General features: G+C 35.9%; 1 protein-coding gene across 1 annotated transcript; it reads right to left on the bottom strand.

Annotated features, from left to right (window-relative positions):
• Positions 1-948: 948 nt before the first annotated feature.
• On the bottom strand, positions 949-10989 carry LOC127790578 (uncharacterized). The gene is made up of 4 exons (XM_052320149.1): positions 10823-10989; positions 10631-10686; positions 1396-1437; positions 949-1310 (listed from the first exon to the last, which is right to left on the bottom strand). The coding sequence occupies exons 1-4, from the start codon at positions 10836-10838 to the stop codon at positions 1230-1232; spliced, it is 195 nt and encodes a 64-aa protein (XP_052176109.1). The 5' UTR covers positions 10839-10989; the 3' UTR covers positions 949-1229.
• Positions 10990-26670: the final 15681 nt, after the last annotated feature.

The raw sequence follows: 26670 nt of genomic DNA, 5'->3' as shown, positions 1-26670 counted from the left end.
TGCTATGGGGCGGGCTACCTTCCAAAGAAGAAGAGTGGCTGGCAACTGGGCTCGTGCCAATGAAGCAAGAACATGGAATTGGGAGTGGTGTTGTGAGGGGCCATTTTCTGCATGATTTCCTCATTACCTAATGATTTGGGGGAAAAAAAGAAAGAGAGCAAAATCAGTCACTTTTTATTTTTTTTGGGACCAACTCTGCCCACGAAGTATATATACTTCTAGCCTCTCCCGGGGCTAAACTTTAAGTCCTTTTACTTTCAAGCAAAAGACTACCCTAGCCTTTCTATTTATTTGCCATATACGACGTTTAAATGCTTTCCATCCAACAACGGTGACAAGCCGCGACGTTGACAGCTTCGCACGAATAGGAACCCCCAGTGCCATAGTCAACGACATTGAAAGAGAGAGGAGAGGGGGGAAGTAGTAGCATCGCTAGAGACGAAACCAACACAATAAACAACATATACTGTACCCAAATGAAGATAGATGGGGAAAAAGAGAGAACCCAGACAATGTAGGAAGGCTTTTAAACATCCCCGACTGGTCCCAAGCCAACAGGTATAAGAACCACCCTGACATTTCGCCCTTCTAATTAATATTACTACGAGACTTCCGGGGCAAACTGAAATCCCTTTACTCAACATTGTACGACTTAGCAGCCAGCCCAGGCGACCTTCAAGGACAATCATTTCGCTTGATTTTTTTCATCCCTCTCAACTGTAATTGTAATTGTGGAGAAATTCTCAAACTACAATTTCATGATGCTGCCAAGGGAAACAAGCGGCAACAAACCCACAATTTCCATAATCTCGTAACAAACAAACACCACACACAGCTAAGATACATATAAAGGTTTACACCACATACATGTCACCAAAAGAGACTGTTACAAAGGCTCTGGCCCTTTGGAAACAAAATTTGAGGGGTATGTGAATGGAAACTCATATGTATGAGAAAATAGTTGGCATTTTACCATTGCACGGCGTTGAAGCCTGTCCCTGTCGATGTCAATCCAAGCCAAACCATAAACAAATTCGGCACATGTTTAAGTGGAAAAACCACAACAAAGTTCAGCATCAAATTTATTAAGACAATACATGGGACACTCTTCCTTAAAGGTAAAGCAACTTAACAGAAACCAGCAAAGCTACCATGACCAACCAAGCACATCTAACATGCATTAGTTATAACACCTTAATAGCTTAATTGCAGTCTGCTCCAGAGAAAGCTCATTTCTTCCCACTTTTCTTGAGTCCAGATCCTCCAAATGCCCCCTTCTGCTGAGCCTTGGTTCTAAGCTCCTTCAGTGCCTGATCACCACATTAATTGTATCAAACAGATATTTCTTAAATTCTGGAGAAGCAAAAACACAAGTTGCCATGCCTAAAAACTTACCTTTTCTTCATCCTTCTTCTTTTGAATGTTTGCCTTGTCAAGCTGCACAAGAAGAAACAATCAAATTATTTTGTTGGCAATAACCATGTAAAGATTTAACAGGCATTGAAGCTGCTGCACGAGACAAAACAATCAAATTATTTTGTTAGCAAGAACAGTGTAAAGATTTCACAGGTATTGAAGCAGTGCAGGTCACTTTGCACTAAAAAAGCTGACAACTCATGATAGCCAGGTCAAAGGAAGTCAGTCGCTGATATCCAAACACATTGACAGCCTTATTGCAAATGGCAGTCACCCAACTCAACCATATATAGGTACACAGAAAGGTATAATATCATATGAGGACAAACTTTGACAACAATATAAGACCATGAACATTGTCAACAAGTATAAACTCCGCACGGTTGAGACAGTATATTCCGCCAGGCTATGAAAGTTTAATAAATTCATATACCATATATGGAAACCAAGCTTAGATTTGGGCATAAAGATTATCTTACGCTAAACTCGAAACTACAATAGTGATGAACTCCATTCAACAGGAACATGACCCCAATGGGCCAAAACTGCCACAGCCCTAGGGCAGTCATAAGGGCAGTATTGATTGGATGTACTCAGCGTAGTAGTGTTGTTTTTTCATTTACTTATTTCTGTTATTGGCAGAAGTACTTAGCGGTTATGGCAGTTTGGCCATCTGGTGAAGGGTATTCTAGAAGGATGTATGGATGGCTATAAATAAGCCAATTCGGAGGATGGGGATCATGACATGAATAATAATGATCTTTTCCCTCTCATTTCTATCATCATCTCTCTCTCTAGCTCTCTTTCCCTCCCTAATTCAAACCTTCCCTCCAAACTGCCTTGCATAATTCAAATTACCTTGCCAGATCCACTAAGATCTGACAAAAATACCACAAGAAACAATTACCTTGCCAGGTCCTCAAAATTGCATATGCTCTCTGCACTATTGTGGGGTAGTCCGTAATCCTAGCGCCAACCAATGCATACCGGATATCCACACGTAGGCCTCTCTGAAATTTTGCGGCCTTCTTGGCCTCTGTAGACACCAATTCTGGAGCAAACTGAGCCAAAGAGATATACTCAGCTTCATATTGAACCACAGTCTTGCTGCCTTGCACTAACTCAATAAACTTATAGGTCTTTGCTCTCGGATCCACTCAAGAAAGTAGTTCTCATTAAATGTCTCCTAGAACTCCGCCCATGATGGTTCCCTGCCAGTGTACCTCTGTCTGGCGGTCTCCCACCATCTCTCCACATCTCCCCTCAATAAAAAGGTAGCTAGATGCACCCTTTGTGCATCATTACACCCCATAGACCGAAAGCACTTCTCCAGTGATAACATCCAATTTTTCGTTGCTAAAACATCTACCCCTCCATAAAATTCGGGAGGTCAAAGGGCCATAAAATTCTTCGACAACTAACTCCCTACACTACCATCCGCTCCTTGAACCAGGGGGTTAGAGGTTTGACCATCTTTGTTCCCAATGGGATCACCATCGATTTCTTGTTGTGTTTGATCTTGCCTCAACTGATTGGCAGTGAGCATATCCATTGCTCACAATATTCCTGCCAAATTCCCTCACATCTCAGTCACCTCCTGCTGCAAATCCCTACTAGACTCTCCCTGTGCATCTAGTGCAGGTGCAGGAATAGCCTGACCACAGCCTCAGCCTCGAGTCGGCGGTCTCCCTCTGCGAGTACTCATTTCCTGCACAACTGAAACATTTAGAATACGAATCCTTATTTAAACTTACATCTGAATACTACACATAATCCTTAACTCTACCCATCATTCCTATGTGTATAGAGACTCATCCCAACATCCCAATCTTACTCTAATACCAAACTGTGGTGACCCCGCTCCTAGAGATCCCACCACAAAAAGGGACCCAAAAGGGAGTGCCAAAAAGATTGGAAAAGATATAACTTGAATAAAAACATTCCCATACTTTCTTCATTTAACAATAGAAGCCAAAATAAAGGTTTACAACTCTACCAAGATAATATATGAGGAGGTTGCCAAAAGTATTGGCACAAATATAAACTCAATTAAAAACATTCACATCCCTCTCAATCAACTCCCATCATATAACAATAGAAGCCAAAATAAATGATTACAATAGAAAGTTATACCCCAAAACCAAACCAAGGTTAGTCTATCCAGAAATAGTAAAATTCCAGATTTAAGCAAAGATTCACAGGGCTATTACGGGCTCAAAATGTAGTCAAATAATTCAAGTAATATGTCTAAAATGAAGCTTATGATGTCTAGTTTCCAGAACAAAAAGCGGATTTCAGATTGGATATAACCACAGAGTTATACGCCAAGGAGTACAGCAAGGTCAGAATCAAGAACCTGCTTTTAAAATGGAGAAGTGAATCAAGAACTTGCCTTGTGAAATTTTCTGATGACTGAACCAAAGAAGGAAGAAGGCAACGGAATAGGCCACTGGAACGAGAAGTAGAACCGCTGAAGCTTGCGCCCTCCACCCTTCTTGAGGCTTCGACTATCAGAGAGAAAAAGAAGAGGAAGAAAGAGGAAGAAACCCTTGCCAAAAGCCTCAAAAAGATCTGCTGCCTTTCCTCTTCTCGTTTCTTTTCTTTCATATATTATATATATATATACCCATTATACATTAACCCATTTGTATATATAACTTATAATATATATATATAGCATTGCATGGCAACCCTTCTCCCCTAATTCCAATTTACACTTTTCAACATTTAACTTTAATCCCTTTTCCTTTCTTTGACTTTTCAACCATTCCTACACTTCCTTTGCTTGACTTTTCAACATACATCAATTTTCATTTACTTTGACTTTTCAAACTTAACATATAACTTCTCAAAGCATTAATCAAATAGTGACAAAATACAACACATAAAAATGACAACAAAATGTCCTAAATCCGCTAACGGATCCTTACAAACCCAATCTGGACAGAAGATGAGCATCAAAATATTCTCCAAAACAAGATAAAGATAACCACTACAAGTACAGTCCAACCAAGAGACAATCTCAGGAACCTATCAACCAAGTCCTCACTTTGAGGAACTTTGTATCTATTAAGCCCTTAAATTTGAAGCAATCCCTAAGATTTTAGAGAACATATAAATTCAAACCCAGTATGAAAAATCAAAGGATAGGAATTCCAAGTCTTCTTGATACCGCATGTCCCAATCTCCAAAAACCTAGGTCAACTCACACTGATCCACCAATTCTAGTTCAACTAAGTCCCAAATTTGCGAAACAAGGGGAAATCAACTAATTCTCTGCTATATGGGTAGGAGACCAACTCATTATCATGATCATCTTCACCACAAAGCTCAACTCAATAGGTATAAAAGACCTCGATGGGTGAGGCAAAGGTGCCACATTCAACACTATTCTCATAGCTTTTAGTTCTCTAGAACTCTTCACTGATTTAAGCATTGGAGAGGCATCATCCCAACTGAGCCCCGAGGCAATCATCCTTGTTTTTTTTCTATGCAAGCACCCACAATCTACATCAGTCTAGTGTGTGGTCGAGATCTCACCTAAATCCTACAAATTCAATTGGTGGATAATTCCAATGTCATTATTGGTATTCCTCATTTTTTAAGCTAGGTAACGCTTCTCTGTAAAAAATTTACCCTTAAATGATTCATGCATATAATCTTTTAAAGATGTTTCTTTTGCATAATCTTTAGTATTTGTAGGGAAGTAGTAAATTACATCTGAAACGAAACCCTAGGGCATAAAACAAAAAGTGCAAGAGAGAAAATTGAAGAAAGAAAACTTGCACGAAATTTCTTAATTCAGAAAAATGAATTCAAGAGATACAGAAACTGAGAGTGAGCTGCATATATATATGCACACCACACCTCTTCTCTTAACAGAATAACTAACAGCATAACTACTTGAATTTAATACAGAGAAACATAACAACATAATACAACAGAAACAGCAGCAACTAACTGCTGCTTAAACACGACATGCTTCCACATTCCCCCTCAAATTAGACTCCATATTAGAAGACAAATCTTTGATCCTTGTACTGCTTGTAGAGTCCATAGAGCTATTGTGCACTGGAGAAAATTTTAGCCCAAGCTTTCCACACAAAAACTGAAACCGATCTCTTAGCAACCCTTCTATAAGAAAATCAGCTACTTCATGAGTTGTAGGAACATATCTTATCTCTATTTCACCATTCTCCACCTTCTCTCGAACAAAATGTACATCAATCGCAATGTGCTTAGTGCAAACATGAAACACAAGGTTTTCAACAATGCTCTTAGCAGCCAAATTATTGCTCCACACAATAGGTTTAGGAGTAGCACCATAGGGATATCCCAACTCTAAAAACAATGACTTCAGTCATAATAGTTCAGTCACACCCTGTGCAATTGCTTGGTACTCAACCTCCCCAACGGATCTAGCTACCCACTATTTGTTTCCTAGAACCCCATATAATTAGATTGCATCCAAAATACACACAAAGCCCATTTGTAGATCTTCTTGTAACCTTATAGCCTGCATGATCAACATCTGTATATACTGATAGGGATAGATCACTTGGAGATGGAGAGAATAATAAACCCAAACCGACAATTCCTTTAAGATACCTAAGTAAATGTTTGTACACTGACCAATGTTGCATTTTAGGTGTTGAAAAGAACTGACTCAATTTATTTACAACAAAAGCAATGTTCGGGCATGTATATGTCAAATATTGTAGAGAGCTAATAAGAGTCCTATATAATGATGGATTGGAGAAGGACTCACCCTCGTCAGTTAAGGAAATACTTGGGGTCGTAGGTGTGTCACAAGGTTTACAGTTTTGCATAGCTGCCTTCTTCAGCAAATCCAACGTATACCTAACTTGGGTTAAGTAAATACCACTCTCATCTCTATATGCCTCAAACCCTAGGAAGTAATTGACTAATCCTAAGGTTTTGAAGAGCAAAGTGAGTGTCCAGATCTTGAATACACATCTTTAGTGCAATAGAATCTAATTCGATAATGAGTATATCAACATAAACCGACAAACAACACATATTTAGCAATCCTCTTAATAAACAAAGAGGCATCATATGTAGCTCTAAAAAAACCCCAATTTTGTAAGGCAGCTCTCAACTTTATATACTAAGCACAAGGAGCTTGCTTAAGACCGTATAGGGACTTTCTTAATCTACACACATGAGAAGGAAATTGGGAGTTCACAAAACCATTAGGTTGGGACATAAAAATAGCCTTTGTCAAGTCACCATTGAGGATGCATTGTTCACATCCACTTGTTGGATATCCCAACCAAAAGTGACAGCTAGAAAAAACAACACCATAATTGTTGGTGCCTTTACAACCGAACTAAAGGTTTCTGCATAGTCTATCCCTGGTGTTCAGAGAAAACCCTTGACTACCAATCGAGTCTTATACTTAAGAATAAATCCATCAGATCTATTCTTGACCTGAAATACCCATTTTGCAACCAATAAGATTCATGTCCTTAGAAAATGGAACAAGGTCCCAAGTGTGATTACACTACAGGGCTAAGAATTCCTCCTTCATAGCTTGCACCCATTGTGAGTCTAAAAGAACCTCATGAACTGAATTGAGTTCAAGAGTACTCATTGAGGCATGTGGTGAGGAGGTTACAAATTGTTTAGCCTTAGATCAAGTAAGCATAGGATGAACAGATGGGGCTGGAACTAGTTTTGATTAGGTAAAGAAATGAAAGCTCCGGGTGGCTGAGAAGGAATAGGTTGTGGTTCATGAGTAGGAGCCAAAGAAGTAGGAGATAAAACATGAGGGTCAATAGAAATGAAGGGTGGCAAGGCAGGAGTTAAGGGTTGTGCAACTCGAGGAGACAGAAAACTTTAAGAAAAAGAAGAAGAGATTGAAAAAAATTAGTAGAGAGCCCATTAGAAGATGATTGAGAGACAACGGGAGATGAAAACAACAAAAGAAAAAGAAACTCATTAGGATTGAACTGTACATGCCTAGGGGCATAAACTTTTCTCAATGGATGCAAACACTTGTAGCCAGCTTAAGAATGACTATGTCCAAGAAACACATACTTGACGGAATGGAAATCAAATTTGTGCTTGTTATAAGGTTTTAAGGAAAGGAAAACAGGCACAACCAAACGGTTGAAGTAAGAAATAATTGGGTGGTTTTCTGTAAAGTAACTCAAATGGGGTATTAAATGGAATGGGAGAAGCTGATAACAAATTTATGGCATGAACTACAGTTTGGAAGGCTTCTATCCAAAGTTTGAGAGGCATATGAGCATGAGCCAATAAAGTTAGGCCCATTTCAGCAACATGTCTATGTTTCCCTTTTGTTATATCATTTTGTTGGTGCGTATAGGGGCAAGTAAATCGAGGTTGAATACCATAATTGTGTAAATAGGGTAAAAAGGCTTTAATACCATAATTGGTTGACTTAATTTCACAATCAGCAAATGGAAGCTAGTGCAATTTACCAAGTTTACATGAATCACAAAATGGAAGAACTGAAGGAGAGCAAGAAACATGAATTTTATTCAATATAGATTGCAATACACAAAAAGATGGATGCCCCAATCGTGCATGCCATTGCTGACAGGCACTAGTAGTAGTTTGAGCTACATTAACACTATTGGACAGCTCATGACTAAATGAGTTTTGTCTATTACATATGTCCAATTGTCTATTACATGTATTCAAAGAAACAACGGGTTTAGAAAACAAAGTTGGTTCAATGGATTGGACTGAGTGGCTGCGAGCAATAGGATCAAGTGCTAGAGCTAGCCGGTAAAGTCCATCCTTAAGGTGTCCTTGAAGTAGCACCAGCCCAAAACTCTTGTCCTTGACCACACAAGAATTAGAATCAAATTTAGTCACAACATTATTGTCATGAGTAAGTTGTGAAACGCTAATCAGGTTTTTCTTCATACTAGGAACGTAAAGAACATGAGGTAATGAGATAATAGATGTAGGTTTGGATTGAGCGTACAGTTGACTGAAACCAATATTAAAAATAGAAAAAGAGGCTTACCATTGCCAATGGTCACTTTGTCACCACCATTGTATGGAGAATGCAAGGACAGCTTGTTGAGGTTGGAGGTGATATGGTTTGTTGCGCCTGAATCAACAAACCAAGAGGGATCGGGTAGAGGATTTTGAGGTAGGTTTTCCGATGGCTGAGAAAGAGTGCCATAGTGAGTCCCATGAATTGACCTTATTTCACTCATGTAGGCTTCGTTAGAATCACTAAGGGAGGCCATATAAGCACGTGGATCAGTCTGAACAACAGGATTAGGTCTTCCAAAACCTTGACTAGGTGTTCATTGGAAGTTTCTATCAAATCTATGATAACATTTGTCTACAAAATGCTCTAGTTTCCCACAAAGTTGACAGTAAATTCTTCTTCCAGATGTTCTACCTCTACCTCGGCCTCCTCTATTGACATAACTACCACCTCATGAAATGTAACCACCTCTATAATTATTACCAAATCCAATACCATTTCTTGATGAGTATGAAGCCACATTAATATTCATGGACGAAGGCATAACATAATCAAAATTGGCTGAGATTTGTGGCAAATTCTTGGATGCTAACCTTTGTTCACGCATCAATAAAAGATACTGCACCTTTTCTAAATCAATTTCATCCATTTGGTAGGTTATAAGACTAACAACTGCTTCGTAGTCATGATCCAATCCATTTAGAATACCAAGCAACAAATCCTTATCATGTAAAGGCTCTCCAATGGTTGCAAGAGCATGCCCTACCATTTTGATTTTTAAAATATAATCATTAATAGAGAGGGAATCTTTCTTAACCGACCCCAATTGCTGCTTCAATTGGAAAGATTTAGCTATAGTTTGGCGAGGGTAGAGATTTCCCAAGGAAGACCATACCTCAATAGATGATTCACAGTGAATCACCTGTGCCAATACCTCTTTGTCGATACTGGAGAACAGCCAGCCAAGCAACAATTGGTCAGATCTAATCTCGTTTAGGTATTCTAGATTGACGAAAGAAGAGGTTCTTATCTCGCTTGACTCGGGATTAGCCAAAAACTTGATCAAAGGTGGTGATTTGTTCAAAAAGGACGTCAAATCAAAAACTCGAATTGTAGCAAGAACTTGAACTTTCCAGAAGATATAATTGTTGGAATTCAGCTTGATTGGAATGAAATTAAATGCCTTAGCCACTGCCGCAAATTCTGATTGTGAGGTAGACGACAAGGAAGAAGATGAGCGAGGTGGTGGAGAAGAAGAATTGAGAATGGGATTGGAGGCCATCGAGGTAAAGTTAATGGCTCTAATACCATGAAATGAAACCCTAGGGCATAAAACAAAAAGTGCAAGAGAGAAAATTGAAGAAAGAAAACTTGCATGAAATTTCTTAATTCTGAAAAATGAAGTCAAGAGAAACAGAAACAGAAACTGAGAGTGAGCTGCATATATATATGCACATCACGCCTCTTCTCTTAACAGAATAACTAACAGCATAACTACTTGAATTTAATACAGACAAACATAACAACATAATACAACAGAAACAGCAGCAGCTAACTGCTGCTTAAACACGACATGCTTCCAAAACATCTACAATTTTGAACTTCCATGGGTACTTAACTACATCAAGATTTTCAGCTTTTTTTTTTCCCCTTCAAACTTCAAATTCTACATATACATAGACAAACAATAAGGAGTATAGAAGGATGAAACTAAACAAGAAATCAGTAGGGATTAGGCCCATGAATTTCCTGTGCCATTGCCTCAAGTAGATATAGAAATACATACAAACAAGAATAAAATTTAGGCATCAAACTTGAGCAGAAATATGCTAGTGACAATGCAAAAACATGAATGCACCAGTTAGGATCATGTGCTAATGCACATAAACATATTTAAGCAATCTCTACAAACTATCCCGAAGAGAAAACTGATGCAAAAGCCATGAGGCTGATAATGTAATACAGAACACAAATATATTCCAGCCAAATTCTTGAAGTAGGAATAATAAAAGACCACGCACCCCTTCCCACCTCCCACGAGGGGGAAAAACCAAGAATTAAACGCGTGGCAAAAATTTTCTTATCGTTCTTCCCTTTCTCGGTGGAGAAAGGGTAAACAACTAGCGGACTCATTATTTCTTCTTCAATCATTAGATAATCCGAAACTCATGTCCAGAAAGAAACGCATCACAAAGAGAATCACCAAGACGAGAGCCGTACCTCGTCGTACTCTTTCTTTTCAGTCTTCGGCTGCTTCAAAGGCTTGGCTTTTCCACCTAATTAAGAGCACAAACGTCGTGATTCAATATAAATCGTTCTGAACAAATCGGTAAAGAAAAGTAAAGAAATCAAATCTAGCAAATCCAGGAAGACGAGAAGATAAAAGTATGTAAAAAGATCGAATCCGTTTACCTTGCTTGGTCGACATGGTTGATTTCAAAGGTTAGGGTTCCGTCCCAAATCACAGATCAGATATGGATACGCGGTAGCCCTAACCCCAACGACGCGAGAAAATAGCAGCCTCGGAATGGTCTAGAAAAAAGGGCGCCTCTATATACACACACACACATATATATATATACACGACGAGCGGCTGGCTGGCTGCCTGAGCCTAAGGAATAATGAATTCGAATGTTCGAAATCACTGTTTAATTAGGACTCCACTGTTTGTCCAAATTACAAACAAAGAGTATTTAATTATTAAAAGGTGACTTTTTTTTTTTAGATATTAGCTATGGTTAGTTAAATGAGCCAGATAAGAAAATATTAAAATAAAATTAAAATATTTTTTAAATTAAAATATAAAATAATCAAAATAAGATTGGGAAGCATTATAAAATTTTTATCAAAACTGTTTGTTAAATTTTTTAAAATGTACTAAAAGACACGAATGTCATTTTTTTCTTATTTATAAAGACTAAGATATGCTTAAAGGGGAAGAGATAAGTATATCTTGAAAAATCAAGATAAGAAATCACGTAATTTTTTTTTCAATAATCATTAGATAAATTTAACAAACATGTTAAAAAAATTAAATATTCAAAATATTTTCCATATCTGACAATTTTTTCCTCTTATTTTGGTTAACAAACACCCCCTTAATAAAAATAAATTTGAGGCTTCGATATCTATCTATCTATATTTTATCTATATCTATATTTATATTTAAATACCATACCATACTCTAATGTTACAAAATTCTAATAAAAATTAATTCTGTTAACAAGATTTAAATTCATAATCTCTAAATAATAATTAATTTATTAAATAATTTCACCATTATGTTACGGTACATTTTATTTAACATTTCACTTAATTTTTTTAAAAATAAACTATATTTATCAAATGACACCTATTAAATTTGTATTTAAATTTTTTTATTTTTTTACGTGCACGGTCGCCCCTTTATTGTATATATAGACTCAAATTTTATATACTTTATTACAATGTGTGACTATGGATATCATAACATATGAATATATATAAATAATTTAAAAAATTTAATTGTAAAATTTTAGTAATAATGTTAGGATATTCACATTGGTAGCATACGTGGACCCTAAAGTATATAAAAAAATTTAGGAAGTATGTGTCATTATTAATGTGACAAATCACCTATTATAAAAAAAAATATATGAGAGTGAGGCTCTATATATATAATTTTTTTATTTTTATTTTTTCTACTTAAATATGTGAATCTCACTTTTATATATTTTTTTATGATAAGTGATATACCATGTCAATAATGATATATGTCTCTTAAATTGATTTCAGATTTGGGATAAAATCGTATTCAATTGAGCCAATTGGGGTACAATTGGTAAAATTAAAATGTTTGGATAAATTTATAAATTTGCACAAATATTTGGGATTTTGTTTACTATTTTCCCTAAGAAATTTAAAAAAAAAGTTTCAAACCACAATAAAAGTAAACATCAAGATTTAAATGTGATAGTTTTTATAATAAATTTTCACAAGAGATCAGATGTGGACGGTATGGTTTTGGAGGGAACGCAAATAGAAGAAAATGACTATTTTATTTTATCGCTATATTTGGTATAAGTGGGAATGAAATGAGTATTCTATTCTCTTATTATGTTTAATGTGTCTTAATTTTAAGGAATTGAATGGTAAAGTTAGTTTACAAGAATGTCCTTTTTACATTATAGAAATTGAAAAATCTTATTACAACGTTCTTTAATTCCAAAAAATATATATATCTTATAAAAATTTATTTTTGTTTTTAGCTAAAAATATTAAATAAACATTGAATAAAAATAAAATTTTATTTAATTGTAAAAAATTATTTAATGGAAAATACATAAATAATATTCAAGTAATAGTTAAAATATAAAATGTCAAACTCAAGAGTAAGTAAATATGATTTTTATGATAACAAAAATATTTTTATGATATAAATGTATTTCTTATTAATGTAAAATATAAATTTATTTTGAATTAAAAATGGATACAAATAGTATATTTATTTTAAATTAAAGGTAGATTGTCTTTAGACATGTTTTCTTGTTTTAATCATTTATGTCTTAAAAGTTTATGTTTAAATTTCTATATCTTGATAAATACATTTCTTATTCATGTATAAAGTAAATTTATTTTTAATTAAAAGAGAATTGTTTTGATACATGTTTTTTTTTACTCATGCAAAAAATAGATTTATTTTGAATTAAAGAATCATTGCTTTTAGACATGTTTTCTTGTTTTAATCATTTATATTTCAAAAATTTATATTTAAATTTTTAAATCTTGAATTAAAGAAGAATTATTTTTAAATATGTTTTTTTCTTACTTATGCAAAAAATAAATTTATTTTGAATTAAAAGAAAATTACTTTTAAATATGTTTTCTTATTTTAATCATTTATGTCTCAAAAGCTTATATTTGAATTTTCAAAAACTTATATTTGAATTTTCAAATCTTGATTTTTCATGGAAAAAGTAAATTTATTCTGAATTAAAAATGAGACATGTCTTCTTATTATTTGAGAAAGTTTAAACATTTTTTTAATTTCAAACTTCATATTAACATTTTATTTAATGGCTAGTGTGCTTGAAAGATGTATATATATATAGAGAGTAAGTATGGAGGCTCAAGATAAGAACAAACTTGATAGAGCATTAAAACAAAAGTGAGAAGGTTCGAAGTGTTGGAAGTGTGCTAGTTGGTAGAATTCTCAACCGTTGGCGACTTATTTGTAATTGTCTTTGGTTGTAAATTTGTTATTTTTACTCACTTGTTCTGTGAGAGGATTATTTTACTCACTTGTTATGTGAGGGGATTATATTTGCTAGTAATATGCTAGTAGTTCTTGCTTAGACAATGGATTATATGTTAGCTTTAGCTCTAATTAAAAGCTAGCGTTGATTCTCCCTAATGGAATCTCAAACTAAGTATTGAGAGAGATGATTAGACTCTTTAGAGCCGAACCTCTATAAATTTCTCTTATTCTTATGATTGTGTGATTTTATTGTTATTAATCCTACTGCAATCATCACATATTAAAATTACAAATTTAAAAGTTTTTAAAAGAGTTCAAAATTATTAATTAATTTTTAAAAACCCAATTCACCCCCCTCGAGTATTTTTCTAGACAACATAAAAAATATTAATTTGAAATATTCATGTATTTATTGAATACAACTACAAAATTAACTATTTACGCTTCCAATGACTAAAAAATAAATATAATTAATAAAAATTTGTTTAATGACAAATATACATAGATAAATTTCAACTAACATGAAAAATGCAGTGAATATAATTTAATTCAACATATTTTGATACTGAATAAAATTTTAATTAATGAGAAATACATTAATAAAAGTTAGTCAAAATAAAAGCCTACAAAATACAAACAAGCCAAGAACATATCTTCAAGGATCCAAAACATTTAATTGCCATTGAGTAAAGTACTTGTAAATTGTTCATTGCCAAACATTCCAACAACTAGTTTTAAATGTATTCGACTATAACTAAAGAGTTGAATCTAATACACGAACCCAAGAGTTGAATCATAACTAAACATACTCTAAGTTAGAGGTCAAATCACAAACTACTACCACAAAATGTAAAGTTGAATCACACATGCGAAACACAAGTCATTCAAAATAATAGTTTTACAACAACATCATTAAACAACCAAATCAACTAATGACTCATCAAACTCACCTCACCACATCTTTTCATTGTTTAAAATCATGAAAAATGCAAACAAAATAGAAAGGTCACTAGAGATGTTAATTGAACCATCCATCTTCTTCGTTTACTGTCAAACCCTCAATCATTCCATGCTGGCTATAAATCTACATTGATTGTTCATAAGTGTTGCTTTGGTTGCCACATAAGACCCCATCTTGTGAATGACCTTGACAAGACCATTTTCAAGTGATCATGTCACCTCTTTTAGTTGGTGTAAAAATACATCATCACTTGTTTTCGTCTTTCTTTTCTTGGTTGATAATGTTGCTTCATTTATTTGAGTAGTTGATAACTGTGTAGATGAGATTGACGCATCCAAGTCAATGTTAAGATCCACCACCAACTCATTTGAGACACTACCAATATTGCTCTGCCATCTTTTCCACCACATTATTTGTTATTTGTGCATCTAGACTGAAAGTTCATGTAGGAGTGAGTGTCCACCAAGAAAGGGGTGAATTGGATGTATTAAAAATTTTGACATTTTAAAAAGATTATGCATCAAAACTGGTTTAAAGATATGATTTTTCAAAGAGTGATAGTGTAACACCCAATTTTCTCGGGCATGTTATAAATTTAAGAAATTTGGGATTTTTTTTTCCCCTTAAGAACAACTTCAACATCATATTAATTCCCAAATTTTCCATTTATCTACCTAGCATCATACATCATAAATGCTAGGCTAGGTATTCACCAATAGCAGAAGCATAAATCGAACCTAAGCATACATCGAACCACATTAATAATACATGATCGTTTCGGACATATTCCATAACACAAGACTGTTCATTAACAGAGTATAAGTTTTTCAACATAACTTGAAACCTAACATCACATAACCAAATCTTCATAAATAAGCATAATATCGGATCTACATGTAGAATCCATCAGCCACGTCATTATGTGCCTTGAACCTTAACTTTATCCTTGAACCTTAACTTTATCATTAACCTTAAATAATGTTGTACATCATCATTTCTTAAAACGTTCAAATTTCGAAGTAGCAGAACTTAAACACATAGGTTACATAACATTCAATCATTTCATCTTGCACTTTGCTAAGTGTCATATCATGCCTCATTCATCCTCTTTTTTGCTACAATTTTCATCTAAAACATTTGAATATTCTAGGGGCAAAGCCCAAGTTAGATGATGTATCATCTAAGTAAAGGTATATAAACATATTTCGTACATGAATGCAAAATGCAACATGCAACATAATATCATTCCTTTCGTTTGAGTCGACTGCACCCAATTGCTACTCTTCATTTTAACAGCCTCCTTACTAGACTAAGGTGTATGGATGCACCATTTGCAAAGTAGCGGCGCTAATTCATAATCCCAAACCCCTATGTGTGGCATAATCAATAATATCATCGTGAATTTATGCATAATACATCATCAATATATGTAAATGCACTATACATGATGTGTAACTTAACATATTATGTCAATATGAAAGAATCATTTGCATAAAATTAGTTTAGGGTTGAACCATTTACCTTTTACACTAAGTTCAAAATACCTTGAGCACAAGAATTCATGCATAGTCTCGATTTTTGTGCCAACTCTCAAAAGTTGTACCAATCACTATTCCTCAACATAACAATCATATAAATGATATTTATCCCAAAATATCTCGATATTCCAATTTCTTCCTATTTTCTTTCATTTTTTTCCATTTTTCTTTCTAAAAATCTGAATAAATACCCTTAGGACTATTTTCTCAAATCTTTTTTTCACAACAATTCATAATAACCTATGAATTTCAAGAGAAAATTACTGAACCTACCTCCTTGCTTCGATTTCACGCAAAATGAGGCTGGTCAGTGTGAAAATCGAGAAACTAGAAAGGCAAACATCAAAACTTTTTGCACAACCCCCCATAACTTATTTTTCTCTTTTTTTCTAACATTTTTTTAAAGATTTTTCGGACTTCCCATGCTCCCCCATGCGCTAGGGCGAGTGGCCGCACGTGAGGACCAGCATGTGCCGACCACTTATCGGTCGTCTTCTTCGGTGACGGCTAGCCGACGATGCTGGTTCTTTCCACCAGCTTCTTCCTCTCTTCCAATCGATCCATTTGGTACCTCCTGAAGCTCAAATGGAGCACCGGAGACCCTTCAACGGACCAGCCAAAGCTTCGGCTTGGCCATCTGCCTCCCAACTCCGGCGAGGCTTTGAATTGCCATCAAACCATCACCAAAACGCCTCAAATTGCACATAAATCATCATCACCTCATGGCCAACAAAAGCCCCTTATTTTGGTCTCTCAATTTGTTCAAAATTGCGGTCGATTTGAAGCTCCAAACTCTCCTAGTTTCGGCCACCATGAATGCCTATTTATAGGCCATTTCGATCATTCAAAAGCCCGAGATCGACCAACTCATGCTCCTTGGAGCATAAACCTACCTCAGATCGCCCTCAAACGACCTCACCCGACAACAAAAGCCACTTGCAGGTCTTGCCAAAAATGACCTAACATCCGGTACTTTTTCTCAAAATCCGATCACCCCGGTGGCCCTTGTCGTCTGAAGCATTTATCAAAAAGCCTACCCCAACCATTCCTCGTGCAACCTCATGGTTGAAACGGTCGAAATCGGCTACCGGTGACCAACCACCTACTGGTCGGTTTCTCATTGGGTAACTTTTGCTAAATTGCACTTTGGCCCCTCATAGTTTGGGTTTCTCACTTTGGCCCATTTCACATAACCCCTCAACTTTTCATAATTTCAATTAAGTCCCTCAAGTCCTAAAACATCCATTTGACCCCCGAAGATTCCCAAAAAAATATCGTTTCGACCTCCTTCTGATAGTTTCAGAAAACTGCATTTGGGCCTGAATCTTCGTTTTGGCCTTAAGCTCTTTCGTTTCTTACTGAAACTACTGAAGGGTTGTTTTGCATGCCGAATATGAACCCCCTCAAGATTCCATTGACTTCCCAGAAACCCCCTACAATTATTTGATTTCTTAGCCTAAATCGCAGCTGTATTTTAGTTGTATCGAAAATCGTTTCTGATTCAATTTCTTTCGATGCCATATATCATGCCTCGAAATACTCGTCAAAGTCGTATCATTTTCCTTAGATATCTCGGCTCCAGGGCACTCCCTGCAGTCGATTCGATACTTATAACTGCTATCAAGCCAATTTTTCGGTATTCTAAACTTACTTAAATTACATGGTAACCTCATGAAAATATGGGTTCTTATAGATAGAATGCAATAAAATAATATCTATAAAGAACTATTTTTAGATGACTTTAAACAACAAGGAACATTTTAAGAAATAAAGTGTGAACTGAAAACAAAATTTGTATTAGTTGTTATTATGCATTTAAACTTAAAGTTTTATGAGAAAACTTTGTGTTTATAATAGGAAAAATTGAGGATGCTTAGTTTGAAATTTAAGTGTAGCAAAATTTGATTTGCAAGTTAAAGCAAAAACAAATACAGAAGCTGATCTTGTGAATGAATATAGCATGGCATGTGAAAATTAAAATCATCAAAACACAAGAAACAACCATAAGACACAACATTTATAGTGGTTCGGTCAATAAGCCTACTCCACTACCTTAACTCCTCACTAAAAATTTAAAACCTCCATTAAAGGATTTGCTTTTAAGGGATCAACTATAACTGTAAGAACCCATATTTTCGTGAGATTGCCAAGTAATTTAAGCAAGTTTAGAATACCGAAAAGTTGGTTTGATAGCAGTTATAAGTATCAAATTAACTACAAGGAATGCATCGGAGTGAAATTATCTAAGGAAAATGATATGATCTCGATGAGTGTTCCGAGATAAGATTTATGGTAATAAAAGAAATTGGAATTGAGGCGATTTTCGGTACAGCTAAAATGCAACTGCCAATTAGGCTATAAAATCGAATTATTGTAGGGGACTTCTGGGAAGTCAACAAAAGCTTGAGGGGGCTTCAGTTTTTCATAATGAGCAACCCTTCAGTGGTTTCAAGATGAAACAATAGCCCGGTGAGGACACTGGGGCGAAATCGTCATTATCGAGTAATCTTGGATTATTAATTGTGGATTTTCGGTATCATAATGTAAATTAATTTAATGTTTAAGAGTGTAATTGCAATAAAAGAATTGTCAAAGTGAAATAGAAATGAATTTTAGAATTTAAATGTGAAAATTTTCTATTATTATGCTATAATATATATAATTATATATGTATATATAGTCATGCGTGTGTGTACACGCAAATCCCATACCCTCTGTAACTTCAAACCCATGCCCTGCAATTTCAATCTGCAAGTTAAGTGTTCTTCAAGCCAAGATGGATGGGCAAGGCACGCTGTTGGCAGTAGGGGTGTGCATTCGGTTATAACCGAACCGAACCTGACCATAATACCTAACTGAACCGAACCGACCGAATCTATCCACTAACCGAAATAACCGAAATCGAACTAACCGAATTTAAATTTTTGATAACCGAACCGATATAATTGCCCAAAAAATCGAATCAATTAGCATAATAACCGACAATAACCGATATAGCGAACTGAAAATAAGCTACCTATCCAAATTCAAATACAATAAACTGAACGCACAACATTCAAACACACAACATCAATCAATCTAAACACACATATATGAATATACACACACAGCATCCATCCACAACATCAATCTAAACATCAACGCCTTTGCATCCAAATCTAAAATTGAAGGAAAATTGGATAAATTTCATTCATGATTAATAAAATGACATCAATTGATTTCTACGATCATTCACTCAAAAAGTTACACAAAACCTACCTTGCAATACATATCATTCACCTGTATATGCATTGTACAACTATATATATACACACATACATGTACCTATTAACCTTCAACTCTGAATCAATCAAGGAATTGAAGCGGACGGAAGATTGGATGTTGTCTCTCTTCTCTCCCTCTGTGCTCTGAATATGATTACTCTAGAGAAAGGGATGAAGGGGCGACGGTGTCAGGTCTATGGATCTCAGTTGTTAGTGTCGGTGGGGTGAGGTGGGTGACTATTCAGAAGCTGACGATGACAGCGATTAGTTTCAAAGGCGAGAGCGAGGGTAAGGGAGTTAGGGTTTCAATTCGCTCGCCCTCACCCTCAAAACTAAGGGACTTAGGGTTTCGATTCGAGGGTAAGGGACTTAGGGTTTCGATTTGGGTGCAGGGGGGCTGGGCTGGGTGGTGGGGGGCGACAGGATAGCCATTGGTTTCAGTCTTCGATCGATTGCGACGACGAGGATTAGGGTTATTTGCTCACGATGTGGGATTGGGAATTTGGGTGTAGGAGGGCTGAGTTGGGAGTTAGGTTGGGGGGTCGAGATTAGTTCGGTCTTTATTTTGGGGGGGGGCGCGGGCGGGGAATCGAACAACTCGGTTCAGTTTTTGTGGTTATTTATACTGCAATAACCGAATCGAACCAATTACCCAATTTTTTAGAAAATTAGTAACCAAACCGATCCGTTTATCAAGAATAACCGAATCGAACCGATCGGTTTGGTTCGGTTAGTTCGGGTTACTTGAATTTTTGCACACCCCTAGTTGGTAGTAGAAATGGCTATAAAGGGGGAAGAAGGAGAATGAAGAGGCAGGGAGTTTGAGCTTGGCCGAGAGAGGAGGAGAAGCAGGGAGATTGAGAGGGAGCTGGATGGCGGCAAAGGCGAAGGTAGCGAGCTCGGGCAGCCGATAGCGGCTAAAGCATTAGCCCAGCAAGGTATGTCGATGACTGAAAGGCTCAGTGGAGACTCAAGAAGCGGCCAGAAGCAGCAAAGCCATGGCCAGGGCAGCCATGGTCGCGAGCTCCAGCAAGCCGACGTGACGCAGGGAGGCTAACCGCTGTGGATGAGTCTATGTGGGTGGCGGTTGCGGGGTCCAGTGGTGTCGGCCGACGATGTCGGGGCTGGCTGCGGCGCCCGGTGGAGCCAAGGGCGATGGCTGGCAGCCATGCGCAAGCGCTAGTGCGTCGCTATGAAGAAGAGGAAGAAGAAGATGAACAGGAAAAGGGAAAAAAAAGAAAAGAAAGTTTGGAGAAAAATACCAAAAAAATACCAAAAAATCCTAGAAAAATCTTGAAAATAGGATTTGGAGATTTAGTAATATTTCGAATATTTTGGCGAGAAAAATTGTCCAGGCACGAGTTTCGAGGATGAGACATGCATACCGAGGAAGCTTGAGATGCTAAGTTAATGTAAGTAAAATTCTCTAGAAAGTTTCATAAATTCAGAAATATTATTTTATGAATTTTCATAGTGAAATATTTGAGAAATATTTAGTTTAGATTTATTGAGAAAAAATAGGAAGAAATAGAGAGAAAAATAAAGAAAATGCAAGAAATTATGGAAAATAGGTTTTAATGCTTATTTAATCAAATATGGTGATTATGATGCTTTGAGGCTTAAAGTTAAAGTGACTTGTGCAAATTTTGAGGTTGGCACACAAATCAAGGCGATGTACAAATTTTGAGACATGCACGAATATCGAGGTAGCTCGATAAGCTTGAGAAGGTAAGTGGTACTTCCCAATTGGATTTAGTTTTATGGAAAATGCTTGGTTTGTAAGTGGTTCAGCCCAAAACCCGATTTTAAGTAAATAATTTTATCATGTTGTCATGCCTTGATATGAATATACCATGTAGATTGCATTTATATGTATTGATGATGAAATGTGCATATGTTCATGATGATATTATTGATCATGTATCGCCATAAGGGTTTGGGATTATGGACTGGCACCGTTGCTCTGCCAAGAGTGCACCCATACATCTCAACTTAGTAAGAAGGCTATAAAAATGGGGAGCATCAAATGTGTGCAATTGACTTAAACCAAAATGATATGGAAATGACAATTTGCATTTTGTATTCATGCACGAAATATGTTTTCTGCACTCTTACTTAGATGATTCATCATCTAACTTGAGCTTTGCCCCTAGAATATTCAAACGTTCTAGACGGAGATTGTAGCAAAAACGATGATGAATGAGACATGAAATGACACTTAGCAGAGTGCATGATGAATGAAATGTATATTATGTAGCCCATGTATTTAAGTTCTGCTACTTTGAATTCTGAATGTTTTGAGAAATGATGATGTATATCATTATTTATGGTTAATGAAGATGTAAGAATTGATTTATGATCAATGTTAAGATATTATGTTCGATTCTAGCTTCCGCAATTTGATGTGTATAATGATTCTCTTTCGAGAAAATGTATAAAAATTTTGGGATAGATATGAGGAATGATATGATTTAGTTTTAAGTTTGAAAGAAAAAAATTTATTATCCCAGAATTGTCCTAAGTTATAACGTGCCCAAGAAAGCGAGGCATTACAATAACTCATACACAGTTTTTATAGACTCGATTGAAACCTCCATTTTTCATGGGTAAGTAGGAACCTAGTTTTTATAGGAACAATTATAACCTTTGCTTTTGGGGGCTAAGTAGTAATCCTAGCTTTTTCAAGAGGCTTAAACGTAACCACTACCTTTTACAGGTTGAGGTGTAACCTCTGCTTTTAAGGATAAATAAGAAATGATACATACCTTTTAAGGGATGATGCAGAACCCTTATAAACACTTGTTGAAAAAAGAGTTTCAAAGAAAGCTCACAACAAGGTTTCCCTCAAGATGATAAGAAACAAATCTCACGAAGGTAAATACATGAATAAGTGAAAGAAATAGGAATTAGACACTTCACTTTTCTTGATCTTTGCTAGTAAGAATAGGCTTCATAAAGTGCAACCAAACTTCCCTTGAGTTGGAGGAAGTATATGATCATGAAGACAACATTCAAGTAATGATATGGACTAAGAATACATTCAGCTTTACTAGGTCTCGTCATAATTAAGCTCATCATTTTCAAAGATATGGTTGGAGGATCAGTTGACCATCTCAAGCATTTCATGGCCTTATATAGAAGTTTGAGTTTTGAATTAAGCATTTATAATCTACACATACTTACAACTTCTTTGATTTAATTGATAACAATCAAATTAGTTAAGACAAATATGCATATTATAAAAAGATAAAGCATTTTGCACACTATACATAAGCATATTTATCATTCTTTTATTAGAGAATATAATCAGACCTCATAAAATAATGAAATAAAGCTCAAATAATTGAAACTATAATCTTTGACATCTTTAAGCAACGGTTAGTTAACGACTATAAAATTCAATTTTAGCTTGCTGCCACTCAACTAATGAAAAAAAGTATTCAAGTGAATTAGCATAATATGCGAATGAAAATTTGCTTGAGTCGATTGAACTTAAGTTCACTCGAATGGACAAATCTCTCAGTCGATAACTTTATAGATTACAAAGAGCCATTTTATGTCAGTTCTAATTCATTCAACTGAGACCAAAAATATACTCGAGTGAAATGACACTAGTTGCATATTGAATAGTGCTATCATTTGACTGGTCAAATAAGCACCATGAAAAACATTCGAATGAGGATTTTTGGTAAGTCCATTAAGCATGTCACCACTTGAATACTCAATACTATTTAGTCGATTGATGAATGAGACATAAAAACATGTTTTTTATTTCTTACAAAGTATTCAATTGATGATAATACCTATTTGACTGAAATAAGGATACTCGAAAGAGTAGAAGTATTAGTCAATAATTGTCAAAATTCTAAGTCTTTAACATATCTTGATTAATCTATTATTCGATTGGTACATTCCCTATTCGATTGGATATTAAATTATGCTATTGATAAGCTTTATTAGTCAATTGTTTTTTTTTTTAATTATTTGATTGATTATCTTAAAACTCAAAAGATAAATCAAATACAAACTATAATACTAATATCTTATTCTAATTTTGATACTCGGTCTAAACATATCCAATGCTCGAATCAAGTCATGATTTATAACTAACATTTTTGTCTTTAGATAAACAATTAAGCATTTTTCAATTCTATGGAAGAACCATGCTTGTAAGCACCCCCGCCTGGATATCTCAACCACTTGGACTACTTGAACAGGAACGCCTACGGGAGGATCAGGAATGAGACACAAGACAGGAACTACCTTAGCATGCATACACAAGAATTAAAAACAACGGAAGGTAAGCCATACACTTGCATGCACTACGGGTATTCCGCTAACCCAGCGGTCACATGATAAATAAATACATACAAACACCTGTGCCAACATACAACAGACACGAGGAATGACTTGGCACAATAAAAAAGAATAGAGAAAATCCCTCTCAAATATCAGAGTTAATAGGGACTAACGGACTGCCTGTACACCATACCAACTCTGCCGCTAGATGCTATCTCCCTTGCCCTTGACCCACACTGCCATTACTCGGAATGATGGAAAGTAAAGTGAGTCGAGAGACTCAGCAAACATAAAGAAAGAAAGACTGAACATATCTAGTAAACTCTCCCCAGAACACCAACCCTCAAGTACACACAAGCCATGAGACGCCAAACACAGTATAAAAGTGTTAATAAAAGCACGTATCAGTCATTGGGGCCCACACAAGACACACGGCACCCAAGTCCCATACCAACCTGTCGCTACCCTGAAAGGAAACATATATCTCCAACAAACATGTACGCGTCATCCCGAGTCGGTGCTCCCGTCACCCATGTGCTCGCGTCGGTCCTTCCGACACCCAAGCTATAGAATAGCGGAGTCGTAGGCTCACTCGGAACGGTCCTCTCGTCCGAGACCTATGAACTGTTGGTAACCATGCAATGCACATAAAAATGTAATGGCGTAGTGAGCATCAACGTGATACACCGGCGCCCATACATCCAGGAATCAGGCCATGCTCCGCCCATATAGTAAATCACACGCGATGCATATACCCGTGCCAGATACAATCTAACCATGCTAGAATGTCCGTGTCCAAGCATACTCAATAAATGAATACCCCAACATGCATCCCAAACCTATGTGCATATCAAACCATGAACGGTAGCACAACATATCAAATCATGCAATAAAACACATAATGGTAGAGCTAGTCAGCAGTGTCTGGCACCAGGTCAACAGGCAGTGACTAGGAGTGTCCGCCCAACGGTCCACTTTAGAGCCGTACAATAGTCTACTCCAACGTCACCAAACAGTCAACCCCTGCCCCATTACTCGATAACTCTAGCCTACTCACACCCAAGAAATCCATAATCAAACCCGCACATCTAGGAACCGAGTACCCAAGTTGGGTTCAACATCATTTCGAAAGAAATGGGGGCGGTACAAACCCCCGTAGGCACACAACAAATAAAACCCCTACGAGTCTCATATTTAATTTAAATTAATTTATGTCAATAAAATCCGCGATTCGTATAATTAATACACGAAATCGAAACGAATTAAGGAAAGGCGTGGGGTTCATAAAATGGAAGGAGATCACAAAGGTAGAAGGGAGCATGCCTCAATTCAGCAGATTTAAGTGTTTTTACGCTTGAACGCCATCAAATTAATACACGCTACAAATTAACATAAACTCCCAAAATTAACAAAATTGGACCCAAAATTAAATTCTAACCGTACAGAATGATTAATACATATTTCTTTACTTCTCTGGATAATTAAAACTCAATTAAACCTCGTTTAATCTTGAATTTCCCTCAAATTTTCCCAACTTTTTCACCACTAGCGAGCCTCTTCTTCCCTTTAATTGCTCACTAGAAATGGCTTGAATTACAGCCATGCAAACATCCGAATTCGGCTTTAAAAAGCCAAAAATATGGGTAGCTCAGCGTGTGCTGTGTGGCAGCTGCTGGCTGCCCACCACCTTGCCCAAAACGATGCCATTTTGGGCAAGGTTTTGGCTGAAAATTCAGCCAAAATCCTTCAAGCATGCACAAGCCCCGCGACTCGAACCCGCGATCGTGCCTGCGTCCTCATACCCGCATGACACTCGCGCCAGCCGCTTCTTCATTCTATATAGCACACCATTAATTTTAAAGCAATCACAACCCATTTTCGCAAATCACACTTTAAACCCCCTGACTTCTGAAAATTATCACATGCACCCCACATCCAATTTTCCTATTATTACACTTATACCCCTAATTTTTCAAAAATTCCACTAAATTAATTTATTTTAATCCTTTCTTATTTCCATAAATATTCCCAAATAATTTAATTAATTACCCTTAGTTTTCTATTTCCTGAAACCACATAAATTATTATTTTTTCCTTAAATCTCCAAATAATTTAATATTTTCTTTAAACTCACAATTAACCAATAGTCACCATAAATACAAGAATTATTAATTACCAACCGCTCCCAATTTAAATTAATAATTATCAGGTGCTCCGATTAAATTAATAATCATTAATTATTCCCGAATTATCGGGATATTACAATGCTAACACTCAAATGAACTACATCTTGTGAAAAATGGTGAGCATGAAAAAAGAAAAAGAAATTATTTTGTGAACTTCTTGTATTTCATTAAGTTGTTGTGTATATATAGGCAGATTTACAAGATTCAAATATACAAAAAAAATAGGAAGCTAACAACTCTGTTACAATAATTGTAAGCCTTAAAGATTGGAGTGTTGTGGACTTTGAATTCAAATTTCAAAAACTAACAATTAAAGGCCTAAAAGATTGGACTAGTATGGACTCCTTGATTTTTGTCCAATACTCCCCTTCAAGTTGGAGTTGGGATTGAAATATCAAGAACACCCAACTTGCGAAGTAGTCGGATATAAGCGTCACCTCCAAGTGCTTATGTAAAAAGGTCCACCAATTGGTTGTTAGATCATAGGTGGGAAGGAGCAAGAAGACCTGCTTGAATTTTTTCTCAAATAAAATGACAGTCAATTTCAATATGTTTGGTGTGTTCGTGGAAGACAGGATTTTCAACAATGTGAATAGCAGCTTAGCTATCACAATGAACTGGAATTGGTTGTGGATGCTTAATACCAAAATCCAAGAGAAGATATTTTAATTATTGTAACTTGGAAGTAAGTGTAGTAAGGGAACAATATACTACTTCTGTAAAAGAACGAGAAATTGTTGGTTGTTTCTTGGTTTTCCAAGAAATAGGATTAGAACC

This window comes from Diospyros lotus, chromosome 14 (assembly GCF_014633365.1).
Source record: "Diospyros lotus cultivar Yz01 chromosome 14, ASM1463336v1, whole genome shotgun sequence".
In the NCBI taxonomy this organism is placed as follows: domain Eukaryota; kingdom Viridiplantae; phylum Streptophyta; class Magnoliopsida; order Ericales; family Ebenaceae; genus Diospyros; species Diospyros lotus.
The sequence above is the reverse complement of the archived record's forward strand: the minus strand, read 5'-3'. Positions and strand labels throughout refer to the sequence as shown.

Bases quoted from the DNA above. Each gene is read 5' to 3' on its own strand.
- LOC127790578 (XM_052320149.1), bottom strand. The intron at 1,438-10,630 runs GTACGGCTCTCG...CTTCTTGTGCAG, and splicing joins AAAAGAAAGAGTACGACGAG to CTTGACAAGGCAAACATTCA. The intron at 1,311-1,395 runs GTAAGTTTTTAG...TGTGGTGATCAG, and splicing joins AGAAGAAGGATGAAGAAAAG to GCACTGAAGGAGCTTAGAAC.